At 38.7% G+C, this 27,520-nt stretch overlaps 1 protein-coding gene, 1 long non-coding RNA gene and 1 pseudogene across 4 annotated transcripts in view; 1 reads left to right on the forward strand and 2 right to left on the reverse strand.

Moving 5' to 3' along the window:
- The window catches only part of LOC308402090, a 78,134-nt gene that overhangs the window by 45,722 nt on the left and 4,892 nt on the right, over positions 1 to 27,520 (forward strand). The window contains exons 1-3 of one of the 2 annotated variants that reach the window (XR_013972698.1): positions 393 to 760; positions 1,074 to 1,135; positions 1,358 to 1,404. The exons of the other annotated variant lie outside the window; for it this stretch is intronic. This is a non-coding gene — a long non-coding RNA (uncharacterized lncRNA). Of the gene's footprint in view, positions 1 to 392; positions 761 to 1,073; positions 1,136 to 1,357; positions 1,405 to 27,520 lie in introns of those variants that run through there. 2 annotated transcript variants of the gene reach the window in all.
- LOC308400324 (uncharacterized protein) lies at positions 2,307 to 9,570 on the reverse strand (the record flags this gene model as incomplete). Its single annotated transcript, XM_080887964.1, has 6 exons — positions 7,022 to 9,570; positions 6,465 to 6,597; positions 5,802 to 5,921; positions 4,902 to 5,021; positions 2,556 to 2,695; positions 2,307 to 2,479 (listed from the first exon to the last, which is right to left on the reverse strand). Exons 2-6 carry the CDS (start codon positions 6,584 to 6,586, stop codon positions 2,307 to 2,309), a joined length of 675 nt encoding a protein of 224 aa, XP_080744090.1. The 5' UTR covers positions 6,587 to 6,597; positions 7,022 to 9,570.
- LOC308400332 (NLR family CARD domain-containing protein 3-like) lies at positions 9,580 to 25,549 on the reverse strand (annotated as a pseudogene). Its single transcript, XR_013974752.1, has 10 exons — positions 25,365 to 25,549; positions 24,688 to 24,801; positions 22,226 to 22,339; positions 21,448 to 21,561; positions 20,077 to 20,189; positions 18,141 to 19,914; positions 17,099 to 17,269; positions 15,396 to 15,569; positions 14,579 to 14,860; positions 9,580 to 14,358 (listed from the first exon to the last, which is right to left on the reverse strand). The product of XR_013974752.1 is annotated as an NLR family CARD domain-containing protein 3-like (transcript).

The following is a 27,520-nucleotide window of genomic DNA, read 5'->3' on the forward strand; positions in this document are numbered from 1 at the left end:
TGTGGCATTTTGCACACAGCCTGTAAATGTCAACAACAAAAGGAGTGTGTAAAACACCTATAGTGTAGTGATGGCAGTATACTGTGTATATTTATGCTGGCAGTATGGAAAATGATTATTTGCGGCAAAGTTCGAACCGCTTCATGAACCAGTCACGTGGTACAGCCGGGCAGCGAGGCTTCGGACGTCATCATTTTCAGCTCCTCCCATAAATGAAGCAAGCCTCGATACGCGCTTCGCGGAAACGCCCCCTCCATTACTCGACACACGCTCCGAAGCCTCGATACAGAACGTCCCATCACTAGTATAGAGACTGATTTCGTTCAGAGGCGAAGCAGCGGTACTTGCAGAAAATGGCGTGCATTGGAAATGTGGACCCGTATGAAATACGGCCGTGGAGTGGAAACCAGGGATGATTTTAGCCCATTTTTGGGGGTGCTTCAACACCCCCAGAAATGAATCAAAGCACCCCCAAAGATTTCTTACTTTGTTGACAATATTTGCTGTTTGTGTGACACACTACTAAAAATATAAAAGCATACAGTACTTGGCTGAGACGTAACACTTTAACAACAAAAATATAGATAACCTCCCCCCTCCCAAAGTGGTTTGTTCCAGCTCGTCTCTCCTACTCTGACTCTAGCGTCCTTTCTGCCAGAGCGATGGTGGCTGAGAGGCAGCGGAGCTGCGGTGTGAGTGCCTGGCTTAAAACAGGACATGTTGGCTGCATTTAACCTTCAGTTACTCTTTATATAGTTAGGTAAGAGTCCGACCATGTTTCTTTTTAGCTGAAAAACATTATAGGTAACCTGCAGTGTTGAAAACGTGTTTTCCGACGATGTTTGCTACCCTGCAATCCGTCCTGCTCTGTAGTAAAATCAGCGACATTTGACCGTCCTGTTGCTAACATTGAAATTTATACAGACTATTTAAAATCTAAAACGTATAATTGTCTGTAGCCTACTGTTGTTACCACTGTCCTGTTTGAAATGGATACTAACTAGCTAACTGACTGAATGCCCATTAACCTTATAACTCCTGTTGTGTGTGTGTGTGTGTGTGTGTGTGTACAGAGAGACAGCCAGGTTCATAATGGATATTAGGAAGTTTTTTCAAAAAAAGGAGCCACATTCAGGTAAAAGTGTAAAATCAAATGATTCGTTAATCAAGAATAATGTTGGATCAGTGTTTCAATGTTTATATCTTTTATTAGGTGTACATGTGGTTTGGTTATTTCCCTTTTGGTTGAAAGTACACTGAGACAGGACTTTTTTGTTAGTGATCTTAATAGTATTTTTTTATATTAATGTCATTTTTTCATCTAATTGAATACAATCTATTTGTGTATGATTGCCAGTCCAAAGAGGGAGAGAGGAAAGAGGGAACGTGAGGAGAAAGTACAAGGTCAGGATGAACTGTCATTTAATTTCGTTGTCTGTTTAATGTATGGTTTATAACTTATATCACTGTTTTTTACTGGAAAGCACTTTGGTTACCCATGTTGTTTTAAAGTGCTCTATAAATAAAACTGGATTAGATTTGAATGAGGAAGATAACAGAGAGAAAAAAGAATGGAATATGGTGGTGAAGTTAGATGGAAAAACTGTTTATTCAAAAATAACTAAATGAATGTATTGCAAGATACTTTTCTGATAGATTTCATGGATACTTTGTGTGCTTTTAAAAATGCAGATTGATACATGACTTTATGACTAAGGTACCTGTAAAAGTGTGATCTCAGAATAGCCTGTAATAATTTTTTTAGATATTTTTATATATAGAGATTGAAAATGTGACGTCACTCAGGGGTAAAACCGCAAAGAATTCTGGGAACTCGTGGCAAGAGGTACTAGCGCACGCAGGCTTTCAATTGAAATCAGTTATACAGCGATAAAAATAAACACAAAAAATGGCAAGAAGCTGTTGTATTATTAACTGCAATAGCCGGTCGCATGACAGCCACGGAAAGCCGACGGGTAAAGAGATCGGTTGTTATCGGATTACGTCGTTGAAGAGAAATTGTTCGAGCCATGTTTCCGAAGTAACAAAGAGGCGACTGGATTGCAGCCATTCAAAGACAAAATATAACATCCCAGAACACTCCAGCTCACAGGTTAGTCTGCTCTAAGCATTTCCACAAAGGTCAGTCTGCTGTTGTAGTTAATGCGTCATTTTTCTTAACATAATTGGTGATATAGGTTACAAGCAAGTCTGGCGCTGAACAGAAATTATTGCGCTATGCTCCTTTGTTTATTGTGCATAAATAGTAAATTGTCCTAACACAGTGTTGCGTTTCGCTTCTGTTATTACCATGGGACATTGACAAAAACATATACTTTTTTATTCACAGGATAAAACTCAGTGTAGATTAATCTGAGGAGGGCTCCAATTCCTGTTTTATCAGTTCCTTCAATCACATGTTCATATCGTGTCCTCAGAGTGACCTTTAATACATCAAAAACTTTTTCTGGATCAGTATCTGTTGAAAGAATGGAAAACAATAAAACAAGAGAGCAAGAAAACTTAAGTTTTCATTTTTGCACAACTGCTCTTACTGGCTGTCTGCTGAAAAGTTCTGGTTCCAGACTTGACTCCACATTGGGGACAGAAGTCTGTAGATGAATCCTTCAGGACATCCTGACACCACACACAACATGACACTGGCTTCTCCACAAAGAAATTCCTCTTCTTCTCTCTGTGGACACAAACAAAAATTATTCTGACCAAAGAAAGGAAGTAAAAACATTTGTAGACATCATGCAAACACTTGTTTCTGTGGTAGGTTCATAGTAGTGGGCATTCAGTTACTGGTTTTTCCCCTCAGTATCTTTCACTTATTGTGTTTTCTGTTGCCTTTTCGTGTATAAAACAGTGCATTTATTCTTAATCGAAGCAAAACAGCTTTTGTGTGGGTGGCTGTTTGGTCTACTGAAATAAGGAGATTGGCCTTAGGGTTTAGCCTAGCTTCCAAGAATGTTGTCTTGACTTTCAGAAAACTGGTTATTCCAAAATCTGTACTTTGTACCTGATGATCCAGGTTCATAACTGAATACTCAAGGATAGTCTCTACAAAACCTGCAGCCTCTCATCCAACATCACACGCCTCTACCTTTGCCTTCATCTTCACCTCCTCTGCTCGCTAGTTCATCTTTTAAACCTGTTTGTCTGCTGTGCTCAGGATTTCCCTCTCAGTTTGTTCACGTTAATTCTCCATTTTCTGTTGTCTTTTGAGTTCAGCTATGGTTCCCACACTGCTCAGAGGAGCTAGCAATCCGCCTGGTTTGCACGTGTTTGGTCACACACACTCCCCAACACTGTTGCCTCTAAGCTGAGCACGTGAGCAATCGCACACTGCTGACACGGTCTCCACACACAGAAAATCAGTGAAATTAAAATAAATACATGTATTTACTTTCATTTCAATTCACGCTGGGTTTTTTTGTGCGCAGCGCAGATGTGTGCAGAGACTGTGTCAGCAGCTTAGAGGGAACACTGCTCCCCAATCTGCTCTGGTTTTGCTTCCTCTTCTTAAAGCAGTACAGTTATATTAATAGGGTGTCTACCATACATGATCACATATCTGAATTCAAAAAGAATCAGATAGTCGACTAGAACACAAATATCAGTGCAAACATTAGGACCTCTCGACATCAGCTGTTAATTATGGCAGAACTCAGGTGGTGAGGGTGGGTAGATGCGTCTCTAACAGTATCAGCATCAACACAGGAGCACCTCAGGGATGTGTCCTCTTGCCACTGCTCTACTCCCTCTACACAGCAGACTGTGTGGCCCACCACGGCTCAAACATCATTGTGAAGTTTGCTGATGACACAGTGGTGTTGGGCGTCATCTCCAACAACGATGGAGGAGGTGAAGAATCTGGCATCATGGTGCCAGGATAACCACCTCCAGCTGCACTTTGGCAAGACCAAGGAGCTGGTGGTGGACTTCAGAAGGAGTCAGCACAGAGAGTGGAGCTCCAGTGGAGAGGGGGCAGTCCTTCAAGTATCTCGGTGTCCGTATCTCCTCAGACCTGACATGGTCTGCCCACATTCAGGTCCAGACGAAAAAGGCTAGGCAGCGCCTGTACCACCTACAACAGCTAAGGAAGTTCACGGTCTCTCCAGTGATCCTCAGGATTTTCAATACAGGCACTATGGAGAGCATCCCCAAACAGAACATCACATCGTGGTTCTGGAACAGCTGTGTTAAGGACCAAAAAGCTCTCCAGAGAGTGATCCGTACAGCAGAACGCTGCTGCAGGATTGCTCTCCCCCTGCTTCAGGACACCTACACCAGGAGATGCCGGACTAGAGCAGCGCAGATACTGAAGGACCCGTCCCATCCTGGCAACAAACTGTTCCAACTTCTGCAATCTGGTAGAAGGTTCTGCATCATCCGGGCAAGGACAGAGAGACTCAAGAGGAGCTTCTATCCCCAAGCCATCCGGGCCCTAAACCATAACATCACAGATTGCCCCATGTGTGTTATGTCCAGTTTTGCTTCCTCTGTCTAGCTAACCAAGGGAACCAGTCTACTCTGAAGTGTTGCATCTGGGCTGTATTTAAGCCAAACACGCAATAGACATTAACACAGCTGTGTTAGTGGTTTTGGGGGAATAATTGCTTAATTGCAAGTGCGTTAAGAGCCTTCTCAGAAAGACTGTGTTTAGCCTCGATCTTTTAAGAATGGTGTCTTTAATGTTTGTAAAAAAAAACATGTTTGTGGCCATATGTTTTTTTAAATTGCAGTAATTTCATTCCTACCAATCTCTGATCTGCTTCAGAGGAGTATAAGCACAATTCAGTGACTCTACCCCTGCGAACTCCTTTGAAACAATACGAAATACTTGAAAACTAAAAGCATCTTCACTCAGTTTATAGCCAGAATCAGCCTCTTACTGTGTGACTGGGGGTCCAGGTTCATGACTGAAGACTGGAGGATAATCTCTGGACATGTCACTGTTCATGGACACAGAGCTGGATCCTGGAAACTCTGCTTGGTGTTTGTGTTGTTTACGTCTGTAAACACAAACATAGAATAAAGCACAGATTATTCTTCTGTTGTTGATCATTGAGCTGCTTCTCTCTCTCTGTCAGATTTATGAGGCTATACAACTCTCTTACAACTACTCTAATTAATGTAGGACAAGCTATTGCCAGGTTAATCTTTTTAAATCGTTTTAGAATCCTTAACTAATATTTTTGACTTTGGATTTCCATTTAGATTTTTCTATTATATACACAAATAATCTTTCTCTCATTAGTATTTAGTAATGCTAACATTAGTTACCAGCACAAAGAGTCACAGGAAGCTGGTTAACCAACTTGCCATGTTTACAGGGATTTATCAGTCTAGCTGTGAGCACATCCACATAAAGGCAGTTGGCAGCATCAAACCAATCAGTCACAAATAAGTGCACTGGTAGTACAACAGTTATTTTATACAGGAACATAAAACTGCAAAACTTAATGGAAAACAAATATTAGGCGTTCAAACTCATAATACAGGCTGAAAGTAACACAGCTGTGTCAGTGGTTGTTTGAGGAAAAGCACTGTATATGAATGTTTTAATGGTTAAGAGGCTTTTCATAAAGACTATATTATGTTACTAAAGCTTATTGTGCCCACTCACCATTTTCACATAAAGACAGTCTGTTAATTACTACAAAACTTCATAGGAAAACATTTCAATGGGTTATACACAAGTCAAGGACCCTTGCAGACCCCTTTGAAATAATGTGAAAGACTCGAAAACTAAAAGCATCTTCACTCAGTTTATAGCCGAAACAGTCTCCTACTGTGTGCCTGAAGGTCCAGGTTCATGACTGAAGACTGGAGGATAATCTCTGGACATGTCACTGTTCATGGACACAGAGCTGGATCCTGGAAACTGTGGTCTGTGTTTGTGTTGTTGATGTCTGTAAACACAAACAATGAATCCAGAACAGATTATTCTTCTACATGTGCCTGTTGTTGGGCATTCAGCTGCTTCTCTCTCTCTGTCAGATTTAGGAGACTGAAAAACTCAATTTTCTCTCTACTACTGTACTTTCTGTAGGGCAGGCTGTCACCAGGGTAATCGTTTTTAACTCACTTCCAGATCTTCATTTAATATTTCAGAGCTTTCCATTTAGATTTTTCTGTTATATAAGCAAATAATCTTTCCCTCATCAGTATTCAATCATCTTAACATCAGTTACCAGGATAAGGAGTCACAGCTTGTATTATGTTCCTTTATAAAATAAAATACAAAACTCAATGGAAAACAAATATCAGGAAGTCAAAAACATAATACAGACTGAAATACATAATACAGCGTCAGTGGTTTTTTGAGGAAAATCACTTGATATGAATGTCTTAGTGCTTTAAGAGCATTTTTCAGAAAGACTTTACTATGTTACTAAAGTTTGTCCTCTCCTTTCACCATTTTCAAATTGTTTATAACAGACACAGTTTCTTACTTTTTGCCTGATGGTCCAAGTTCATGACTGAACACTGGATTATAATCTCCTAATTTGTCACTGTTCATGGACATAGAGCTGGATCCTTGAAACTCTGCCATGTTCCCCTCCAAAACACTCATCTTTAGGCTTCCTGGGAGAGAAACAAGGAACTGTGACTGTGAGCACGGCAGAAAAAAACATCAGAAATATTTTTAAAGAAAGCCATAACTGGTAGAACAGGAAACACAGCACACACACACACACAGAGTTAGCTTGTATTAAACCCAGCTGACCCTTTACCTCAATTAATAGATAAGTTTACTCTCCTACAGTTCACTGAGAGAGAGCTCAGCACAAGAAGTTAAAATGTCAGTCTCACCATTAACCAAAGATATAGTTTCATCCATCATGTTTCGTTCTTTTTCGTTCTATGGTGCAACAAACTCGAGTACAGAAATAGACCCTAACAATTTCCAGCTTTTTGTTCCACCTTGAGAAACATTAATGTAATATCTTCCAGTAAGAAATAGTTTTGCTATTTTTCCGACAACCCATAAATGCTCAGTAACACTCACCTTTTTTTTTCACTCGTCTGCTTTTATGACTGTAGAAACTGAAATTACAGTACTTTGTTTTCTCCTCACCTCAGCAGAGCAGCTCCTCCCCTCTCCACAGGAACTTGTATGACTACATTCCCAGTGTGCAAGAGAGATATCTTTGCTTGAAAACAACAAATATGAATGTGAATTTATCTTAAATATAGACTAGACCTCCTACACACTATCAATTAATATTTAATTCAATTCCCTTCTAGCATCTAATAACAACAACATTCATCTCAAGGCAACTTATATTGTAAGGTAAAGACCATACAATAATAAAGGAAAAAAAAAAAACCCTCAAAAATAACATCAAGACAAACTTATTTGAGCAAAGGAAGGTAGGAAGGAAACTCCAGCAGTATTAAGGCACATAGGATCAGTGTTGGGAAGGTTGCTTTTAAAATGTATTCCATTACAGAATACAGAATACATGCCCCAAAATGTATTCTGTAACGTATTTCGTTACGTTACTCAATGACAGTAACGTATTCTGAATACTTTGGATTACTTAATATATTATCATGCTTTTTACAACAACGTGAATGTACTATTGCTGTGTGATTTATTACTATTACTGAAGGTCCGCGACTCCGAACTGTAGTAAAGGGACCTCTGACTAATACGGCGGCGGGGTCCCTGTCGGCTCGTAGCCGAAAAATAGCTTTACTTTGTTGTGTGGGTCAATTTTTCTTGCGAGAGACAGAGAGAGGCGTTGAAAGGCTGCTCCAACGGAACTTATTGTTTTTGGAGGAAAACACGAACACGGTGTACAGTCGAGTCTTAATAGCTTACTTACAACTGGGCTCGTCAGGCACTCTTCTTGGCTGAAGTGGTTATTATTATATTTACATGCTTCCAGCTCCCGTTTTTCCTCGATGACAGCTCGTACCTTTCCACTCCCCTTTTTCTCCCTCCTCGCGCTCACAGACCCATAACGTGTATGGCAGTCCATTCTCCCTGCAACACGGACTACACTGCCCATGATGCTACATTCTTTAGAGCTATGCTTGTAGCATTCTGCCTGTTAGCTTAGCACAACAACAACGAAAAGGCGCTCTCTCACCCAGGAAACACACAGTCGCTGAGAGAGAGAGAGAGAGAGAGAGCGTAGCCCTGTAACCATGGCAACCGTAACGCTGCCGCCTGGAACAACAGAACGTAGCTGTCAAACAAAACCCAAACAGTCCTGACCCGCGACAAAATGAAACAGGAAAGTACCGCAGTGTAATCCATTTATTTCAACAAAGTAACTGTATTCTGAATACCACCTTTTTAAATGGTAACTGTAACGGAATACAGTTACTCATATTTTGTATTTTAAATACGTAACGGCGATACATGTATTCCGTTACTCCCCAACACTGCATAGGATAGAACATTCCAGAATATTCCATGTGCTTAACAATTCCCCACCGTGTCAATGAAAGCAAAGCAAAAGCATGCCAGTAAAGAGTACTTGCCCAGTTTGTGCATTCTGTGACGTACCTTTGTGTAACCAGTAGAAACACAGCCACGCTAAATTTAGCCACACAATGAACAAAATAATGCAAACATGGAAAAGCTGATTCTGTGCACATCATATTTCAGTGAGTTTTATGACTAAAGTGTAAGTGCAAATAGGCACCATCAGAAGGAAGTAGTGGAATTGACAGACACTGCGCTTGTAGGGATAGTTTCAAAGCTTTATGGATGACAGATTCATGTTTTCAAATGACAGCGAGCAAACACTTACATGCACAGGGGTGCAAAAAATGACATACAGTGTCCATGTGGTGTGACAGTGTGTGGTATGTGAGAATACAAGAGAAAGATGCAGAGGTAGGAGGAGATTTAAAGAAAAAGTGAGCTCTTTTATTGAGCACATGAAGCTCAATAATCCAAATACAAGGGTGAAACACCAAACATTACAAAAAACAATGTGATGGTTTTAACTCTGACCGTTTAATGAAATGAAACCATTAATAGGAGCTGATACAGTACAAACATACAGTCACAGGAGCTCAGTGTCAGAGAAATAGACAGAGAGGTATTAAAAGTGAGGATAAATAACACAGTTTATCAAGACTTTGCTAATAACAAAAACAGACAGTGTTGTTCTCTGATAGCTGTGACAGTTTCAACATGTCTCCTAATTCTCCTCTGACTAGGGACAAACACATGAAACTGAAGATGAAACTTGATGGGGGTTTTGTGTGTGTGCAGAGATACAGTACATTCTTTCTTATATGTATGAATGTATATATTATATTCTTTCTAATATGAGTGTTGGCTATAAAGTGGATAATGGAAGAGGGACCTTATGGTAAATGGTAAATGGCCTGTATTTATATGAAAACAGATCATATGATCCACATGTTTTTTACTGAGTGTTACCAAAAGCTGTTGAACTGCATTCCAGTCATGCTAGGACATGTTCACTGAGTTCAGAGATTTTTATTTTCATTTTTAAATTCTGCCCATTCTGGTAGCTTTTGCAATCAGAATTGTGATCTGAATACGCTGTTGTGCCAAACACATTTTGCTTTTCAGCTCTATAAACTTTCTATAGGCTCCTTTAGATTTCTTTTACCTGTTCATTTCATCATTTCAATTTATTTTATTTCAGTTATCTGGTATGTGGTATACAGTATGACAATGACTAAGGCAGGAGAGACAGAAGAGGGGATAGGGAGGCATAGGGGAAGATGTAATAAAAGAATAGAGTAAAAATATAAATGCACAATATATCACCAACTGTCACACCTGCAAGAAAAATGAACATACACCACCTGGATCACAAAAGGTCAGCAATGCATCTTCTTGTGCTGTGTTTCTGTGTGTGATAGAGAGTGTTTGTCTTTGCTGTTCTTACGGCCAAGACGGAGAACGAGGAGGTGGGCTCTAGTAAGGAAGCTCCTGTGGTCCTGGGCTCGCAGAGGACTGGCTACCTTGGAGTTCAGGGCTAAGAAGAGAGCCAATGGTGTGACGGATAAGGGCCGGTGCAGCTGTTAAAAGGAGGACGATGTGCCAGGTGAAGGGGGACGCCTTCACCTGAGCCTGCCAGTTGCCTCCATGTCGGACGCCATAGAGACTGTTTGTTGTACACAGCCTGAGTGTTAGTAGTGACAAGTGCATTGGCTGTTTGCCTACACATTGCTCCAGCTTTGTTGTTTTATGTTTTGTGTTTGCCACTGTTAATAAAGTCCGAACCTCAGACACTGACCGAGGCAGTCTCTCGCGTTATCTCCTTTTGTCCCTGAGCTGGGCGGTAACAGCCGTGAAAATGTACTTGAGGGTAGGAAGCAAAGAGGCGATGGTTTGGTCTCTTTGATTGTAACTTCTTGATGTTTGCAGAATAGATAAAAAATAATATAGAATTAAACAAAAACCACACACACACTTTGTTTAATAATGTACAGCACAGTTCAAGCTTGGAAATATTCTTGTGCTGTTCCAATGGGGAGGTGAGTTTTGCTATAATATCACATTGTTATTTTTATGTATAATGCATTGCTTAAAGTACACTACAAATCTTTTGTTTTGCCTTTTTTTTTGTCACCATCAGCTTCAAACAGACCACCACTAACTGTAAGTCACTTTAGGTCCACTTCATGATTCACTGCGAAGAAGATGAGACTGAGAACACTTTATGATCTGTTCACATGATCATGTGCTCAGTTTTAACTATGCAAACCTGTGACTGTAGGAACTGTTGTTAGATAACTTCAGAAAATAATTACATCTCAGCTGTACCATGCAGGCAACATTAGTGCGCTCTGATAGCACATAGTACATAGTAGAGCGGTACAAACTCTAGCTCACCTAACAGTGGATTCATGGTTTTGTATCAACAGTGTAGATGTGTTGTAACTGCAAACATTTCTGTCACACACCATAACTTACGTTTACTTTCTTAGAAATGCAATTACAAATTACTTTGACACATTCAGCAATATAAGCACTGTGTATGAGCATAAATGTTGACAACAAGGTCGACCTCTTATTTAGAGACGTGGAAAATTGAATTCTCACCAGGTTAATTCTCATTGCAGGCTAAAAGGGTTTGAAATCCAGACTTTTATGTTTAAAATGACAGAGTCTATATCTGCTTTTGCTACTAATAAATCATTTTGTATTATTAATCAAAATTAAATCAAAGTTTGAGTGATGATGGCTGAGAAATACAGTTAATGTAATGAAATGGTTCTAATACCTGATCTTCTGACAAATCTAATGATTTTGTGTGTGTGCATGTGTGTGTCTGCTTATGTGCTGTCAATGTTTGTACAGGCGGGGAATTCAACAGTGGCACAGAGCCCAGATCTTGTCTGAGAACTTTAGTGCTTCGTGAGAATGACTAAGCAAATATTCACACAATGTTTAAATTTAACATGTATGATTTAATAAAAGAAATTAAATCATACATGTTTAATGAAAATGTCAGGGTTTTCCTATTGGTCTGCAGAGGACCCATATGTGTGACATCATCCCCGAGCAGCTGCTTTGTGAGTGGTTGTTACAAACGGGACAGACAGCGTATGCAGCGCGCCTGATGATGTTTGAAAGATACCAAAGCGCAACTGCAGCTTTTCAGACGAACTGCAAAAGAATTTTCCCTCGTACAGTCTTGGGACTGGTAATTTTTCTCATACAGATGAGGCCTTATTTCTGTGCCCTTATTTAATTCCAGAGGTTTTTAAGGTATACCCCTTGTGGTGTCCTCGGGTCAAAATTGGTCCCTAGGTGAACGCCAAACAAGTATATGGGAATCCCGAGGACACAAAGTTCTTCATGACTGGGCCAAGTGTCTTCTTTTTTTGGAAATCAAAATATTGTCACCCTACCATATAGTGTGAAATGGAATTAAAAAACAAAAAAACGCCCCCTACTGGTGAAACTAGAAGTTACAGCAAAGGAGCTGTGAAACCTGCTGATTTCTAACAAATTACCACTTAGAGGTAGGGACAGGCTGCATTTTAGCCACATGCTGACTAGTTTCAGTCTTTCTGAAAATATGTGAAATGTGCTTTTTTATTTGTGTGTTTAGTAGTTTTGTTATATGTGTTATGTGGGACAAACACATGTTGTTGTTCATATCTTTTGATCGACTTCTCTGTGAAGAGAGGTAACTGGCACCTTTAAGAAACCTTTGAGTCAATCACAATTAGGCAAGAAGAAAACTCTGACTTTAACCATATGTATATGTTTTATTTAATTCTTGTGGAATTGGTCTATCTTTCTATTGCAGTTTCAGTAAAAAACAACTGAAATTTGTCATCATTCCACAGGGTGGTGCTGCAACACAAAGCAATGCAGTAGTATCTGCCGCTTTTACAATAGTTCACAGACAGTGAAGCACTTTTGCGTTCTTTACATGATTGTATATGTTGTTGTGTCATGAATAGCAATAATCTGCAGAATCATTCTGGCTTTGGAATATTTAATTGAATTAAAAGATGAAGTAAAAATAGAGGTGGAGGATATGGGTGTGAAAGAGAAGGTGTGGAGGAGTCTGAGTGTGTCTACAAAGAGTGTGAGAAGGACAGAGCAGCAGAGCAGTCCACATACATCGATGACCCTCTGTCAGATTCTGAGTGACACAAAGGGGATGATGCTGGACTCTACACTGTGTGACAGTGGAGCTGTTCTCAGAGCAGCTCCTGATGCAGGAAATCCAGTATAAAGAGCAGCAGGGACTGCAGTCCTTTCAGAGCAGCTGTGTAGTGTAGCCAGCTTCCTTTTAGTCTTGGTCGAGTGAACACAAAAAGTTTAAGTTCAGAGCAGAGATATTTAACATCAAGTGAGTTTCCTCTGTTGATTTTGCTCAAGTCCACAGTTAAAATAATCTGCAGAGAGTCCTGAATGCCTCATTACCGCAAAAAAGATTTAGTGATGGATTTCCTTCTGTTCCACTGAATTCATTTTTCACCTTAAAATTCTACACACTATTGACAACGGGAGAAAAAATTCAAGCGAAAACATTCTTGAAATTGTTGCACATGTATATGTGTGTGTGTGTGTGTGTGTGTGTGTGTGTGTGTGTTTGTGTTCCTAAAATAAAACATGTATTCAAATATTGAAGTATTTACAGTTTTTACCATGACACTCAGAATTGAGCTCAGCTGCACCCTGTTTCTGGTGATCACCTGCCAGCTGTTCCTACAACTTGGAGTCCACCTGTGGTAAATTCAGTTTATTAGAAATGGTATGATTTATTATGATTTGATAGGTTCCCATGTTTGACAGTGTATGTCACAGCACAAATCTAGCTACGAAGTAGTTGTAATTGTAGACAGGATTACATTGATCCATTCTCTTCCACTTATCATAATCAGCATTGCACAGGGCCTATCCCAGCTGCATTGGGGCGAAAGGCAGGGTACACCCTGGCTACATCGCCAGTCTGTTGCATGGCTAACACAGACAACCATTCACACTTACATTCACACCAATAAACCGAACCCCACTAATTGCAAATCTTTTGACTGTGGGAGAAACGCGCAAACTCCAGACAGAAGGGTCACATGACATGATAGACCTTCTGTAAGATAATAATGCTAACCACCCTACTGCCCCAGGCTAACATGGCAAAATGTAGAACAACTTAAGTGGTGTGAATACTTTATTTTTTACTGCACAATACTTCTTTAACCAAGTACCTGTATTTTCTGTTTGTTGCACGATTACAAAACTGAATTGCCACTTCAACATGACACAAACTTGATTGAACTGTAATATAACACAGCACTGAAAAACACACTGCTGGAGCTCTAGAGAACACCATAAACATGCAACATTAAAATTACTACAAAGTTCCATAGCAAAATAATAAAGTAGGACTGGCCAAGCAATGCCTGGCTTTTAGCTCCAAGACCAGCTAGAGAGCAGCCATAGTACTTCAAAAGCAACATTCAACTCAGGAGAGAGGCAAAAAATAAGTGATCAGTAGTGCAAATAACATATTCCAGCACTTAATCCAAAGTTTAATGACTCTTCAAGGCACAGTCCTTATTTCTAGGAATGTGAGTATGCCAGTATTGACACATCCACTGGAGTTATTAGAGTCATCCAGAAAGTAAAGGCAAACAGCAGCAGCTGAAGTGAAAATGACACTGGCACAGTCTGGGGTCAAAGTATTTCCCCTCTGTCTTGTAATCCATCCACTGAAGAGAATTTCAGTAGTTTCTCAAACGCGTATCAATAAGTCAAAGCTTGACACTGAAGTCAAGGCCACACTGTCTTTGTACCTTCTGGAACAGATTCAGGAAGTCTGGGTAGAGTCAGTCTTTGACTTACAGAATCACTCTGCAGACGTCACTGCGTGCCTCGATCTGTTCAAAAGTAAAAGATTTGTCTTAAAATGATTGTTGCGTACTCTTCACTTCCTTAAAGGACACCAAAAGTTTTACTGTATTTTTATTCACACACTGATGGGGTGCATTTAAAACATCATCATTGAAAATAACGTTTTTGAGAACACCACAAAGAAGGATTTAAACAGCTACAGTCAATGCAGACTGAAAACTCACTAATACCAATAGAAGCAATTACCAATTAATGAAGAGAATGAAGTCTTTTGAGTTATATTCACCAAATAGTGAAATCTTGCATAGATCCATCAAAGAAAACCAGTCTTCGAAAGCTTTGTGCAGAAAAGAAAGCATCCACACTAATGCAAGGTATCAATTATATATTAGACCTTGGAATGATATTTATAATTAAAAAGAGTTATCCTAAAATTACTATGAAAGTGAAAATACATAAATTAATCCCACTAAAAGATCTGAGCAATACTCACCCCAGTACAGCATCTAAAGCAAAGTAGAGGTCAACCTGTAGGAACACGGTGTGATAGGATCAAGAAAAGCTTGCAAGAAAATGAAATGTTAAACCTTTGTTATATGACAGCCTTGTCCAGAAAAGATGCAGAAAAAGAAGTAATACTAAACAAATAATATTAAAAAGCACTATATACAAAGCCACTAGCAGGATTTGCCTTTGAAATAAACTCACTTTTTGTGTTACACTGTTTCTGATCTGCCACTTGTGGGAGGTGTGGGTCCAGTAAGAAGTGAGCAGCTTCCTATTATGAATGTGTTAGAAATAACATTTCCAGCACATAACCATAGCCCTTGTGAAATGCATGCCAACAGGGATCTGAACGGGCTTGTATTTTGATGAACCATATTTTTTAATGTGCAATTCAGCATTATTAGATTCTAAATGCTGTGAATATTGTTTAATGTGCACCATGTGCTCCTTAGTCTTTTGCTTTGTTTGCTCTGCAGACTCAGAATGAATGATAGTCGCACTGATAAACAAAATTTAAAGAAATGTTTTTTGTTCCTCAGTTGTGGAGTTAACTGACCTTAAGGTCTCCAGTCTACAGTGTGGACTCTCCAGGTAATCACACAGTTGTTTCATTCCTGATTCCTGCAGGTTGTCTCCTATTAGAGCCACATGTTTCAGATAGGGGGGGTTGGACTTCAGAGCCCGGACCAGAGCAGCACAGCTGATCTCTGACAAACTGCAATTCTCAAATCTGAATAAAGAATAGAACATGTAGAAAAAATAATTGGTAATGTAATCTGATGTTTTAAGCTTAGCATTATTATGTCCTAATGAATTAGTTTTTTTGAACATAATACATGATTATCATCATGTCAGTCTCCTGCATTTATCATCCAGTTATCAGCATACCATCCAAACACCTATTCATCCCAACACATTAATCGCATGTTGGATTAAATACTGTTTTTTAATATCAGAATAAATCAAATCAAATCAATCTTATTTATATATTACTTTAAAAACAACAACTGTTGATCAAAGTACTGTACAACTGAATAATCAGATAAAATTTAAAAGGAAAGTAAAGTCAAGGATAAGAAAATTATAAGAATAAAATAATGACAGCCTCAAACTGACTTGAAAGCCAAGGAGTAAAAATGGGTCTTTAGACGTGTTTTAAAAGAATCCGTGTTGGCGAGGTTGTGATATGTAAAGGCAGTTTTTTCCACAGTTTCGGAGCAGTCACAGCAAAAGCCCGATCTCCTCTGTGTTTTAATCTGACAAGTAGAAGCATTTGGTCTGCAGATGGACCAAATGCTTCTAGAGACTTATTACACAAGCTTACAAAATCAAGTAAGCATCTAATTTACAGACTTTAGCAAATGGATTAATGCTAAGTGCAACAACTTGCAACATTCAGCAGCACAATCACCTCTCTAGACTGATTATAAATAACCAAGCTCCAATTGGCTAGAATTGCTTTTGTGTTTTGTCCATAGCGAGAGAATTGCCAGCCACTCATAGCATTTTTTGACAAGATTCACAATCATTTCAAGACTCCTAGAACATAAAAATGGTAAATAGATCAAAAGAAAAAGAACACACAAAAACGTTCTCCATACTGGTTTTAAATTATGTTTTTTCCCATTGTGATTTTTTTTTTTTTTAGCACAAATAAAAAATAATAACAAAACATACAGTTTGCACAGCCTAAAATGTCATGGAGAATCCATGCTTTAAGAACATTAAAATATATCTGTGATATCAATGTTCACTTCATCAATCTGATTCTGAAAGTGGATTGAATAGATTGAATGAAGCATCCAAATTTGAGTTCTTCAACAAGTGCAAGGGTTGCGAAACTTTATCACTTCATTTACCCTGGGATTTTCTTTACTTAGCATCCATGCTGAATAGCCCTACTGTGCTTAAAAGCACACTGTCCTGTTTAGGAAGTTTACAATGTCATTAGCTATGCAACAGCACTCAACTCAGCAACCTGCAGGCTATTAGTCGGCTGCTCTAAACTCTGGTCTTTGTCTTACCCACATTGTGCCCTTCACATTTCCAGTTGTCCCACTTAGGACACCAGACTAGAGCTGACCCACGTTACTTACTGGTGCAATGTTGAGGTGAAGATTATTACATTGCTGTACCTTAGTGTAGGGTTTTCCATTATTATAAGTGCTTTTATAGTTTATAGTTATGGGTATAGTTTGAACTTTGTAGTTAAAACTATTGAAAGACCTTGAGAAATAACAACAGATTCAGTTAACTGACCTGAGTGTCTCCAGTCTGCAGTTTGGTTGCCCAAGACTAGCAAACAGTGTCTCTGCTGAATCCTCCAGGTTGATTGAACTCAGGTGCAGCTCTCTCAGATGGGAGGGGTTGGACATCAGAGCTGAGGTCAGAGTTTTACAGTGGTTCTCTGAGAGCCAAACATCATGAAGTCTGTGTTGACATATGTGTTAGAAAATATGTCATTATGAAAAAGTCACATTATGTTTACTTCATGCACTTGTCAAAAAACAACTGGACACTTTCTCTTCACATCAGTGTTTCCACTGAAGTGTTTGTTTGACACAAAAAGTTAATTACCTCAGTCTCTGTCAGACCCACAATTTTTTTTTTATTTTTTTTTTTTATTTAATGTGCAGACAAAGGGTTCCAGTCAGGCTTCCATGTGGTTATCCAGTGTAATGTGATCTAGCACCAACTCCTTAACCTTATGTGGTCAAGGTTTAACTGGATGTTTCTGACTACTTTTGATTTTTCCTTTTTATTACCTTAAAAATGATTTAGCTTACTTTAAGTGGACTCAGTTTTTTTCAACACAACCTCAGATGTCTGACCTTACAGACAGTTTTTTTAATTTTTCCATTTTGAAATACAGTGTTAATATATTGGACCTAAAATCCCAAACAAAAAACAAAAAATCTGTGAGGTTAAAAAGTAAGTTTTTTAATGGTGAAAACCAGAAACATGTTTATTGAACTATTTCTAGACCTTGAAATGCAAAAATAAATCATGAAGTTCAAAAACCCATGTGCAAATTTAGAAAGGAAAGAAAGTATACATTACTATTTATATTAAAATTCAGGCAATTCTTTAAGTGTTTTTTTTTTCTTTTTTTTTGTACAAGTATTTACAAAACAGTCATATGTCACAGTTATTCTGTACCACCCCGCAACTGATATCTCATGTCTCTGATGAATCACTGGAACAGTGTAATAAGAATAACAAGTAGGTTTTAGTCAGAATAATTTAAGAACTAACCTACTAATGTACAGTGATTTATAATGTTATTCACATCTGGACTCACCGAGCCTTTCTGCAGTTCTTCACAGCTGCAATTAGTCTTTGCCGTCCCTCCTGTGATGTATTGTAGTTCACCAGGTCCAACTCATCCAAAACATCTGACACGAGAAACATATATGCCAGACACGAGCACTGAATTCCAGAGAGTTCCTTCTTTGATTTGTTCTGTGACTTCAGGAAGTCTTGGATCTCCTGATGTACTGAGAGATCATTCATCTCCATTAGACAGTGGAAAATGTTGATAGTTCTGTTAGGACACTTGTCATAAGTTTTAATCTCCTTCAGGTTGTTGATGACTCTCTGGATGATTTGTGTACTGCACTCTGTCTGACCCAGCAAACCTCCTAAGAGTCTCTGGTTGGACTTCAAGGAGAGGCTATGAAGGAAGCGAACAAACAGTTCCAGGTGGCCGTTCTCTATTAGGAAGAATTTCTCCATGGCTCTTATCAGAAAATCTTCCAGAGATGAGATGTCCTCACTCAGGAAATCCTGCAGCACCTCTGTCTTCCTGTTGGTGTAACAGTGGAACATGTAGACAGCAGCCAGAAACTCCTGAATGCTCAGATGAACAAAGCAGTAAACTGGTTTCTGGAAGATCACAGACTCTCTTTTGAAGATCTCTGTACAAACTCCTGAGTACACCGAGGCCTCTGTGACATCCAGACCACACTGCTCCAAGTCTTCTTGGTAGAACAGGATGTTCTTTTTCTGCAGATGTTCAAATGCTAGCTTCCCCAACTTCAGAAGAACCTCCCTGTCAGCACTGCTGAGCTCTATTCGTCTCATCTCTTTCCCCGTATGGTACTTGTGATTTTTCTTTATCTGAACCATCAGGAAGTGTGAGTACATGTCAGTCAGGGTCTTGGGCAGCTCTGCTCTCTCCTCTGTAGTCAACATGTGCTCCAGAACTGTAGCAGTGATCCAGCAGTAAACTGGGATCCCACACATAATGTAAAGGCTCCTGGATGTTTTCAAGTGGGAGATAATTCTGCTGGAGAATGCTTCATCTCTGAATCTTCTCCTGAAGTACTCCTCCTTCTGAGTATCAGTGAAGCCTCGAACTTCTGTCATCCTGTCAACACATTTAGGAGGAATCTGACTGGCTGCTGCGGGTCGGGAAGTTATCCAGATGAGAGCAGATGGAAGCAGATTTCCCTCAATGAGATTTGTCAGCAGCTCACTGATGGTGGACTTCTGTGTGACATCAGATACAAGCTTCCTGTTAGTGAAATCCAACAAAAGTCTGCTTTCATCCAGGCCATCAAAGATGAACAAAAGATTACACACAGTGAGCTTCTCTGCTGTGACGCTCTGTAATGTTGGATAGAAATCATGGATCAGCTCCAGGAGACTGTACTGCTCATCTCTGACCAAGTTCAGCTCTCTGAATGAAAGCAGAACCACCGCACTGATGTGTTGGTTTTCTAAGCCCTCTGCCCAGTCCAGAGTGAACTTCTGCACCAAGAAGGTTTTTCCAATGCCAGCAACACCATATGTCAGAACCACTCTGATGGGTCTCTGTTGGTCAGGAAAGGTTTTAAATATGTCCTGGCAGCTGATTGGTGTTTCACAGGGGATCTTCTTACAGGTGCTCTCCACCTGCCACACCTCATGTTGGAAGCAAAATTATTTATTCTGTCCCTCTATGATATAGAGCTCAGTGTAGATCCTGTGGAGGAGGGTTCCACTTCCTGATTTTTCAGGTCCTTCAGTTACACGTTCACATCTTCTCCTCAGATTGACCTTTAGTGCATCAGAAACTTTCTGCAGACGCAGATCTGTTGACAGTGAGAAAAACAAGAAAAATAAAGAGCAAGAAAACTCTTTAATGTCTTAGCAAAACAATAGGAAGTCCAGTTTTCCAAAAATGAGTTCATTAGCAGAAAGATGTCAGGTCTTTCTTTGTACATAGCTTCGCTGATTGGCTCTCTGCAGATTACCTCTGATTCTGGATCTTTCTCCACACTGGGGACATGAGGAGTTTCTTGATGAATCCTTCAGGACTTCATGACACGAAGCACAGTAGGGCAGCAACTCTGCCCTCTTTCTTTCTCTGTGGACACCAAGAACCATTTATTCTGACCGAATAAAAGCAGTAAAGTAAAGAAATATCTAAGTTTATTAGTGGCACTGGCTTCCAGAAAATCTTTATTTCTCTCACTGTACACCTAGTCTGTTTCCCTAAGTATGTTTAATTTCTTCTCATCTTTGAACTCCAGAAGGTTTGTTGTAGTTTATTGTGGAAATCACTTTTTGTTTTTTGCCAATTGCAGAAATAATATAAACTTTGAGGCAAATGTGAAATCAATTAGTAAAAAAAAGGCAAAAAATAATTCTTTGTGGTGAGATCTGACCACCAACTCAGTTCTGGACAAATAGTATTTTACTTGATGTTTGAAGTACCTAGGACGATTCTTTTAAATCACTTTTGAATCTTTTGTTGATTTTCATTAGTTTTGATTTCTGTATAGTTTATTCTATTGTAAATTGAAGATATCTTTCCTACGCCTGCATTCGCTAATCCTTACATTGGTAAGCACAAAAAGTACTCATGCAAAGCTGGTTAACCATGTTGCTATGCTAAATCAGGGTTCTTCAGTCGATGTTACAAACTCATTCACATGAAAGGTGTGGTGTAGGGAATGGAGTATGAAGGAAGATAAAACTACAAAAGTTCATAGGAAAAATATTAGGAGGTTGAAACATAATGCAGAATGACAGCAACACAATTGCTGTGTCAGTGGAAATTGAGCTGAAAAAACAACTTTATATGAATATGTGAGCTGGTTGAAACTTGCAAATACAAAGACTAGAAACAAGCTAGTATAAATTTTAGCCTTTTCTTCTCCAAATCACAGAACATTTTACATAGATCTTTAAAAAATTGTATATTTAGTTTTCATTTAAATTTATTACATTTAATGGAAGAATCTTTATTCATAAATGGGGAGTAACAAAACATCTGAAAGACTGGGCAGAAAAGTACAGGAGGGACTGGTGAAGAGACCATACTGTGAAGTCGGCTAAAAACAAAGCTATATTACACAACACCAAAAGACATAGTCAGTGAATACTGTTACAGAAATTGTGTTTTGGAAAAAAAACACTTGAAGATTGTCTTAGGAAATAAGCAATTATCTATACTTTTTTATTTAAATTGCTACACAAAGTACCTGCAGAAAAATACCACTATGCATTGTAATAGGAACAGGAAGTAATACTCAAAGAGAGAGCTGACACCATGTAAAATAAATATTAGAGACTATAAAATCTGAAATCATCTTCAGTTTACTGCAGAAGCAGTCTCTTACATTTTGCCTGAGGTTCCAGGTTCATGACTGAAGAGTGGAGGATAATTTCTAGAGTTGTCACTCTTCATGGACATGGAGCTGGATCCTGGAAACTCTCCATTCCGTTGCTGACGTCTGGAAATAAAAACATGGAATGACGACACCATTATTGATATGCATGTTCCTTCTGTTGGCCATTAAGAAGCTTCTCTCTTACTGTAGTGTCAATTTCATAGGGGCGAAGCACTGGATGTTCTCAAAACTACTGTACCAGCATGTTCACGTAAATGGTTTTGGGTTGCTATATAAGTGTACTCTATGAAAACAGTTATTTTACAAGAGAAGAAAAAATTACAAAATTTCAAGGACAAAAAAAGAAAAAAAAAACAGGCAAAACACATAGTAAAGACTAAGAGCAACACAGCTGCTGTGTGAGTAGAAGTGTGGGAAAACAAACAAACAAACTTAGGTGAAGCTGTGAGATGGTTAAGAGTTTTATTCAGAGTGACTTGAAACCAGCTGATATGTTAATAAAATTTAACCTATTCTGAAAATAATCATGGAGGACAGAAGTAAGCCTTGATCATTAGAGAACGGTGTCTTTAATTTCAAGAGCAATACTTCTTCCAAAAGCAGTCATTTTATATATACTGATTCATAATTTCAAACTTAACCTGCTCCTGAGGGGGTTAATGATAATTCAGTGACTCCACTCCTACAAACCCCTTTAAAATAATATGAAAGACTGTAAAATCCAAAATCATCTTCATTTCAGTTTACTGCAGAAGCAAACTCTTACGTTGTGCCTGAGGTTCCAGGTTCATGACTGAAGAGTGGAGGATAATTTCTAGAGTTGTCACTCTTCATGGACATGGAGCTGGATCCTGGAAACTCTGCACTGCGTTGCTGATGTCTGGAAACACAAACATTCATATTGCTGACCTCTGTAAATTGTATATATATGTATACACTCACACACACACACACACACACACACACACACACACACACACACACACACACACACACACACACACACACACATAGATATTGTGGGGATTATATCATTTTAATATCATGTTTATTCATTCATATCCTTTTTATTCGTTTATATCCTTTTTATTAAGCTTTGAGTAGTGGCATTTGATTAAAACGTTTATTCAATATATTACACATATAGTTTCAGTTATGTTATTACACATATTGCAAATGTCCTTACAGAAGAGTTGGCCTTCTGTCTGGTAAGAGGTTATAAGCTTTAGTTGGCAAGGTGAGAGGTGAGACAGAGTGCACTGAGGTTGAGACACACAGTTTGCCTGCACACACACACAGTATATAGACTTATTTTTAGGTAAGAGTTCAGACATATTTTGCTTGTAACTGCATTTTGTGCATAAGTGACAGTTTTTGTAGAATGTGTTACTGATGTTCAAGAGATAAGTGAGAATAAGAAGATCAACAGGAAGCACCTGGCGTGGAGACGGAGAAAATGTCCTTTTGAGTGTATGTCAAAGGTTGTCAACAGAAGAGCTGTGGTTACTGTAACTTATGCATGTTATGTATCTGCTTTGACACATGAGGGGGCGTTATACCCTGACATATAAAAACATTGTAACGATGCTGTTTTGGAAGATTTATGCTGAGGATTGTGACGGTGTATTTCCTCCACACGTGTGTTTAATAAAATCATTGCTTTGACGCACTTGGACTTGTGGTCGTTTGTCCCTCACCTCAATCACGAATCGGGACTACATATATATATATATATATATATATATATATATATATACATATATATATATATATATATATATATATATATATATATATATATATATATATATATATATATATATATATATATATATAGTGGTGTGTTGGGGGAGCAGCTAGTTCTCTCCCATCATGCCTTGGGACATGTGCTGCTGTTTAGATTTTCTTGTTTTATTGTTTATGGTTACGTTACTTTTAACCGTTATCTTTAATGTTGTGTTTATACTATGGTACAAAGTCACTGACAGTTATTGCTTTATAAAAAGAATCCAGTACCATAAGTGAGTTCTGTTATGCTGTTATTGACCCTTGAAGCACATTGTAGTATCAACAAGTGTTTAATAAAGAGCCCCCCCTATTAGCTTGGGGCTGAACAGCAAGTAACAAATTTCTATGAAGCTTCTTTGCAAAGATTCCTTCACATGCCTCAATGTATATTTATATATACATATGTTTATGTGCATACAATATTCTAAGTGTACATACATTTGTTCTTCTAACTCTCAAATCCCTGATCTTATTTTTTGCTTGTTTCTTATGTTTCTTGTTTTTAGTTGCTTGTGAAGCTTGCACACAAGAATTTCAATTGTGCTGCACCAGTGTACCAGTAATGCGATGCGACAATGAAAGTGATTTGATTAGAATGAAGACACCGTTGTTGATGTTCCTTTTGTTGGCCATTAAGCAGCTTCTCTCTTAGTGTCAGTTTCACAGGAGTGAATCACTGAATGTTCTCAAAACTACTGTACTTGTTGTAGGACAGGCTGGACTCAGGGCCATCCATTTAAATCACTAATGAAACTTTAGTTGATTTGTTTGGAATTCCATTTTGAGTTTTCTGCTTTATATATGCAAGCCCTGTGTCCTTCCAATGGAATCACTAATTCAAACATTGTTAATTAGGATAAGGAATTATGTGAAGGTAGTTACCAACTCCCAATGTCATCCAGGATTTATCATTCTACCTACCAGCATTTTTATGAAAGGTGTTGGGTTGATGGATAAGTGTACTGGTATGAGAGCAGTTACTTTACAAAAGTAAGAAAAAATGACAAAATGTCAACGACAACAAAAAAACCAGAGCTGAAACACACAGTAAAGACTAAGAGCAACACAGCTGCTGTATGACTAGATGTGTGGAGAAAAAGAAAAAAAAAATCGGTGAAACTGTGAGATGGTTAAGAGTTTTGGTCAGAATGACTAGCAAACAAGTGGATATGTTAATAAAATTTAACCTATTCTGCCAATAATCATGGAAGATAGACGTCAGCCTTGATCTTTCAAGAATGGTTTCATTTTGAGAGCATTAATTCTTCTATAAGCAGTCATTTTATATATACTGATCCGTAATTTCAAACTTAACCTGCTCCTGAGGGGGTTAATGATAATTCAGTGACTCCACTCCCACAAACCCCTTTAAAATAATATGAACGACTGTAAAATCCAAAATCATCTTAAATTCAGTTTACTGCAGAAGCAGTCTCTTACATTTTGCCTGAGGCTCCAGGTTCATGACTGAAGAGTGGAGGATAATTTCTAGAGTTGTCACTCTTCATGGACATGGAGCTGGATCCTGGAAACTCTGCTCTGTGTGGCTGACGTCTGGAAATACAAACATAGAATGATGACACCATTATTGATGTGCATGTTGTTTATGTTGGCCATTAAGTTGCTCCTCCCATAGTGTCAATTTCACAGGGGCGAAGCACTGGATGTTCTCAAAACTACTGTAGTTGTTGTGGGATAGGCTGGCACCAGGGTCAACCATTTATATCAGTATTGAAACTTTAGTTTGGGATTCCATTTTGGGTTTTCAGTTTTATGAAGTCATTTGTCATTCCAATGGAATCACTAATTATAACATTTTTAATCAGGATAAGGAATTATGTGAAGGTAGTTACCAACTCCCAATGTCGATCCAGGATTTATCATTCTACCTACCTGCATGTTTGTATGAAAGGTGTTGGGGTGATGGATAAGTGTACTGGTATGAGATCAGTTATTTTACAAGGGAAAAAATGTATGAAGAGCTGAAACATATAGTAAAAACAAACAGCAGTGGCTTCTGTCTAAATAGACCCCCACAAACCCCTTTAAAATAATATGAAAGACTATAAAATCCAAAATCATCTTCAGTTCAGTTTACTGCAGAAGATGTCTCTTACGTTGTGCCTGAGGTTCCAGGTTCATGACTGAAGAGTGGAGGACAATCTCCAGAATTATCATTCTTCATGGACATACTGCTGGATGCTGGAAACTCCTTCACACCTTTAGAGAGTTTGAGCAAAATCAGCAACACTGACTGCGAGTGTGGGACAAAAATCCTCAACATAGAAATATAGAAACCCATGACTTGCAGAACAGGAAATACAACACAGGAATAAACACACAGAGATACACACATTCAAGTCTACAATAAACCCATTAGACCCTCCACCTCACAAAGACAGCAGAGAGGCAGAAAAAGAATGATGATGTCCTGCCCATCAATTTGACCCAAAGTTATTTTTTTGTGTCATATTTCTTTTTAGTGTCACAAACTCAAGTACCAAAATGGACCAAAAGAGCTTTTTAGAGCTTTTGTTCAAACTTGAGAAACACTCATATCTTATTTCCATTCAGGAACCAATCATTCTGACAACACATTAATGCACAAAAAAACTCACCTTGTTTTCGTCCTCCTGCTTTATAAAAACAGAGTCCGAACTTTGTTTCAAATACTTTGTTTCCTTGTTACTCAAAGAGAGCAGTCCCTCCCTTCTCCAAAGGAGGTTGTATGACTACATTCCTGGTGTGAGACACAGATTGGCCTTTTGAAGTGTTATGTATTTGCTTAAAAGCCACAAACATGAATATAATCCAAACATAGACATAGACCTACACACCAGTCAGTTGAACTCAATTTATTTTCAATCACAGTCCTCAGACCTCCATCCATAGTGTTTTACTATTGTTTTATTAAATAAAATAAAATAAAATAAAATCCAACTGAAAATAAATAGCTATATATCTCGCTATATTGACATTATGTCTGTGTGGCTTTGTGGCTTCAGATAGAGTCTAAGTATACATTTGTGTTAAAATGTGTTGTAGAATCTTTAGCTGACGTTTTTCTGACTAAAGCAAAACCTGCTGAACTGCATTCCAGTCAAGACATGTTTTCTGGTTGTGTGTCAGAGATGACTAATAGTTGTGTCTTTGATCTATTACACGACTATTCAGGGGGTTTCTAATATGTTAGTAATGTTTTTAAAAGAAAATCAGCCACTTGAGAAAAAAAAAGATTTTTTTAACGTGAAATGAGAGGGAGAGTGAAAGAGTGAAGCTCTCACTGAGCACTTTGTCATTTGGAAAGTTTTCAATATTTATTTTGGGATTGCTGTTATTTAAAACTTGTATTTACATAAAGGTCATTGTGTGTGTGTGTGTGTGTGTGTGGGTGTGTGTGTCACAGAACAACTGTTTCTGTTTGATTTAAAGCCTCTTACAGTGCATTTAACCTTTAGACCAGGCAAAATAGAATGTGATGCTAAAATGCTGTATGATGGGCGACCGTGGCTCAGGGGGTTGGGAATCGCATCTGTAACCGGAAGGTCGCCAGTTCGATCCCTGGGCTCTCTGTCCTGGTCGTTGTGTCCTTGGGCAAGACACTTTACCAGTGCCTACTGGTGTTGGCCAGAGGGGCCGATGGCGCGATATGGCAGCCTCGCTTCTGTCAGTCTGCCCCAGGGCAGCTGTGGCTACAACTGTAGCTTGCCTCCACCAGTGTATGAATGTGAGAGTGAATGAATAGTGGTATTGTAAAGCGCTTTGGGTGCCTAGAAAAGCGCTATATAAATCCAATCCATTATTATTATTATGATAAGGGTAAAACAGATTAACGGATTAAAAGAGAAATGAGATAAAACAAATAAGTGAACTCTTGGAGTATGCAATATGTGCATATGCAATTACATATGCAATATGTAATTATGTTTTGTTTACTTCAGTCCCAAGGAATCAGTAAATGACAGATGTTTGCTGGTCTTACAGCTGAAACAGTCTTACTTTGATGTCTCGATGTCACAGTTCTTTAATGTGAATGTGATCAGTCTTGGCAGCAAGTAAAGCCCGCCCCCTTCTTCTGAAGATTTCTTCTTTCTTTATTAAATGGTCTGTATTTGTACAGTGCTTTATTAGTCCCTAGGGACCCCAAAGCACTTTACACATCCAGTCATCCACACACAGGTGATGGTAAGCTACATTGTAGCCACAGCCACCCTGGGGCGCACTGACAGAGGCGAGGCTGCCAGACACTGGCGCCACCAGGCCGTCTGACCAC

Source organism: Rhamphochromis sp. 'chilingali' (genome assembly GCF_963969265.1).
Source record: "Rhamphochromis sp. 'chilingali' genome assembly, chromosome: 1".
NCBI lineage: Eukaryota > Metazoa > Chordata > Actinopteri > Cichliformes > Cichlidae > Rhamphochromis > Rhamphochromis sp. 'chilingali'.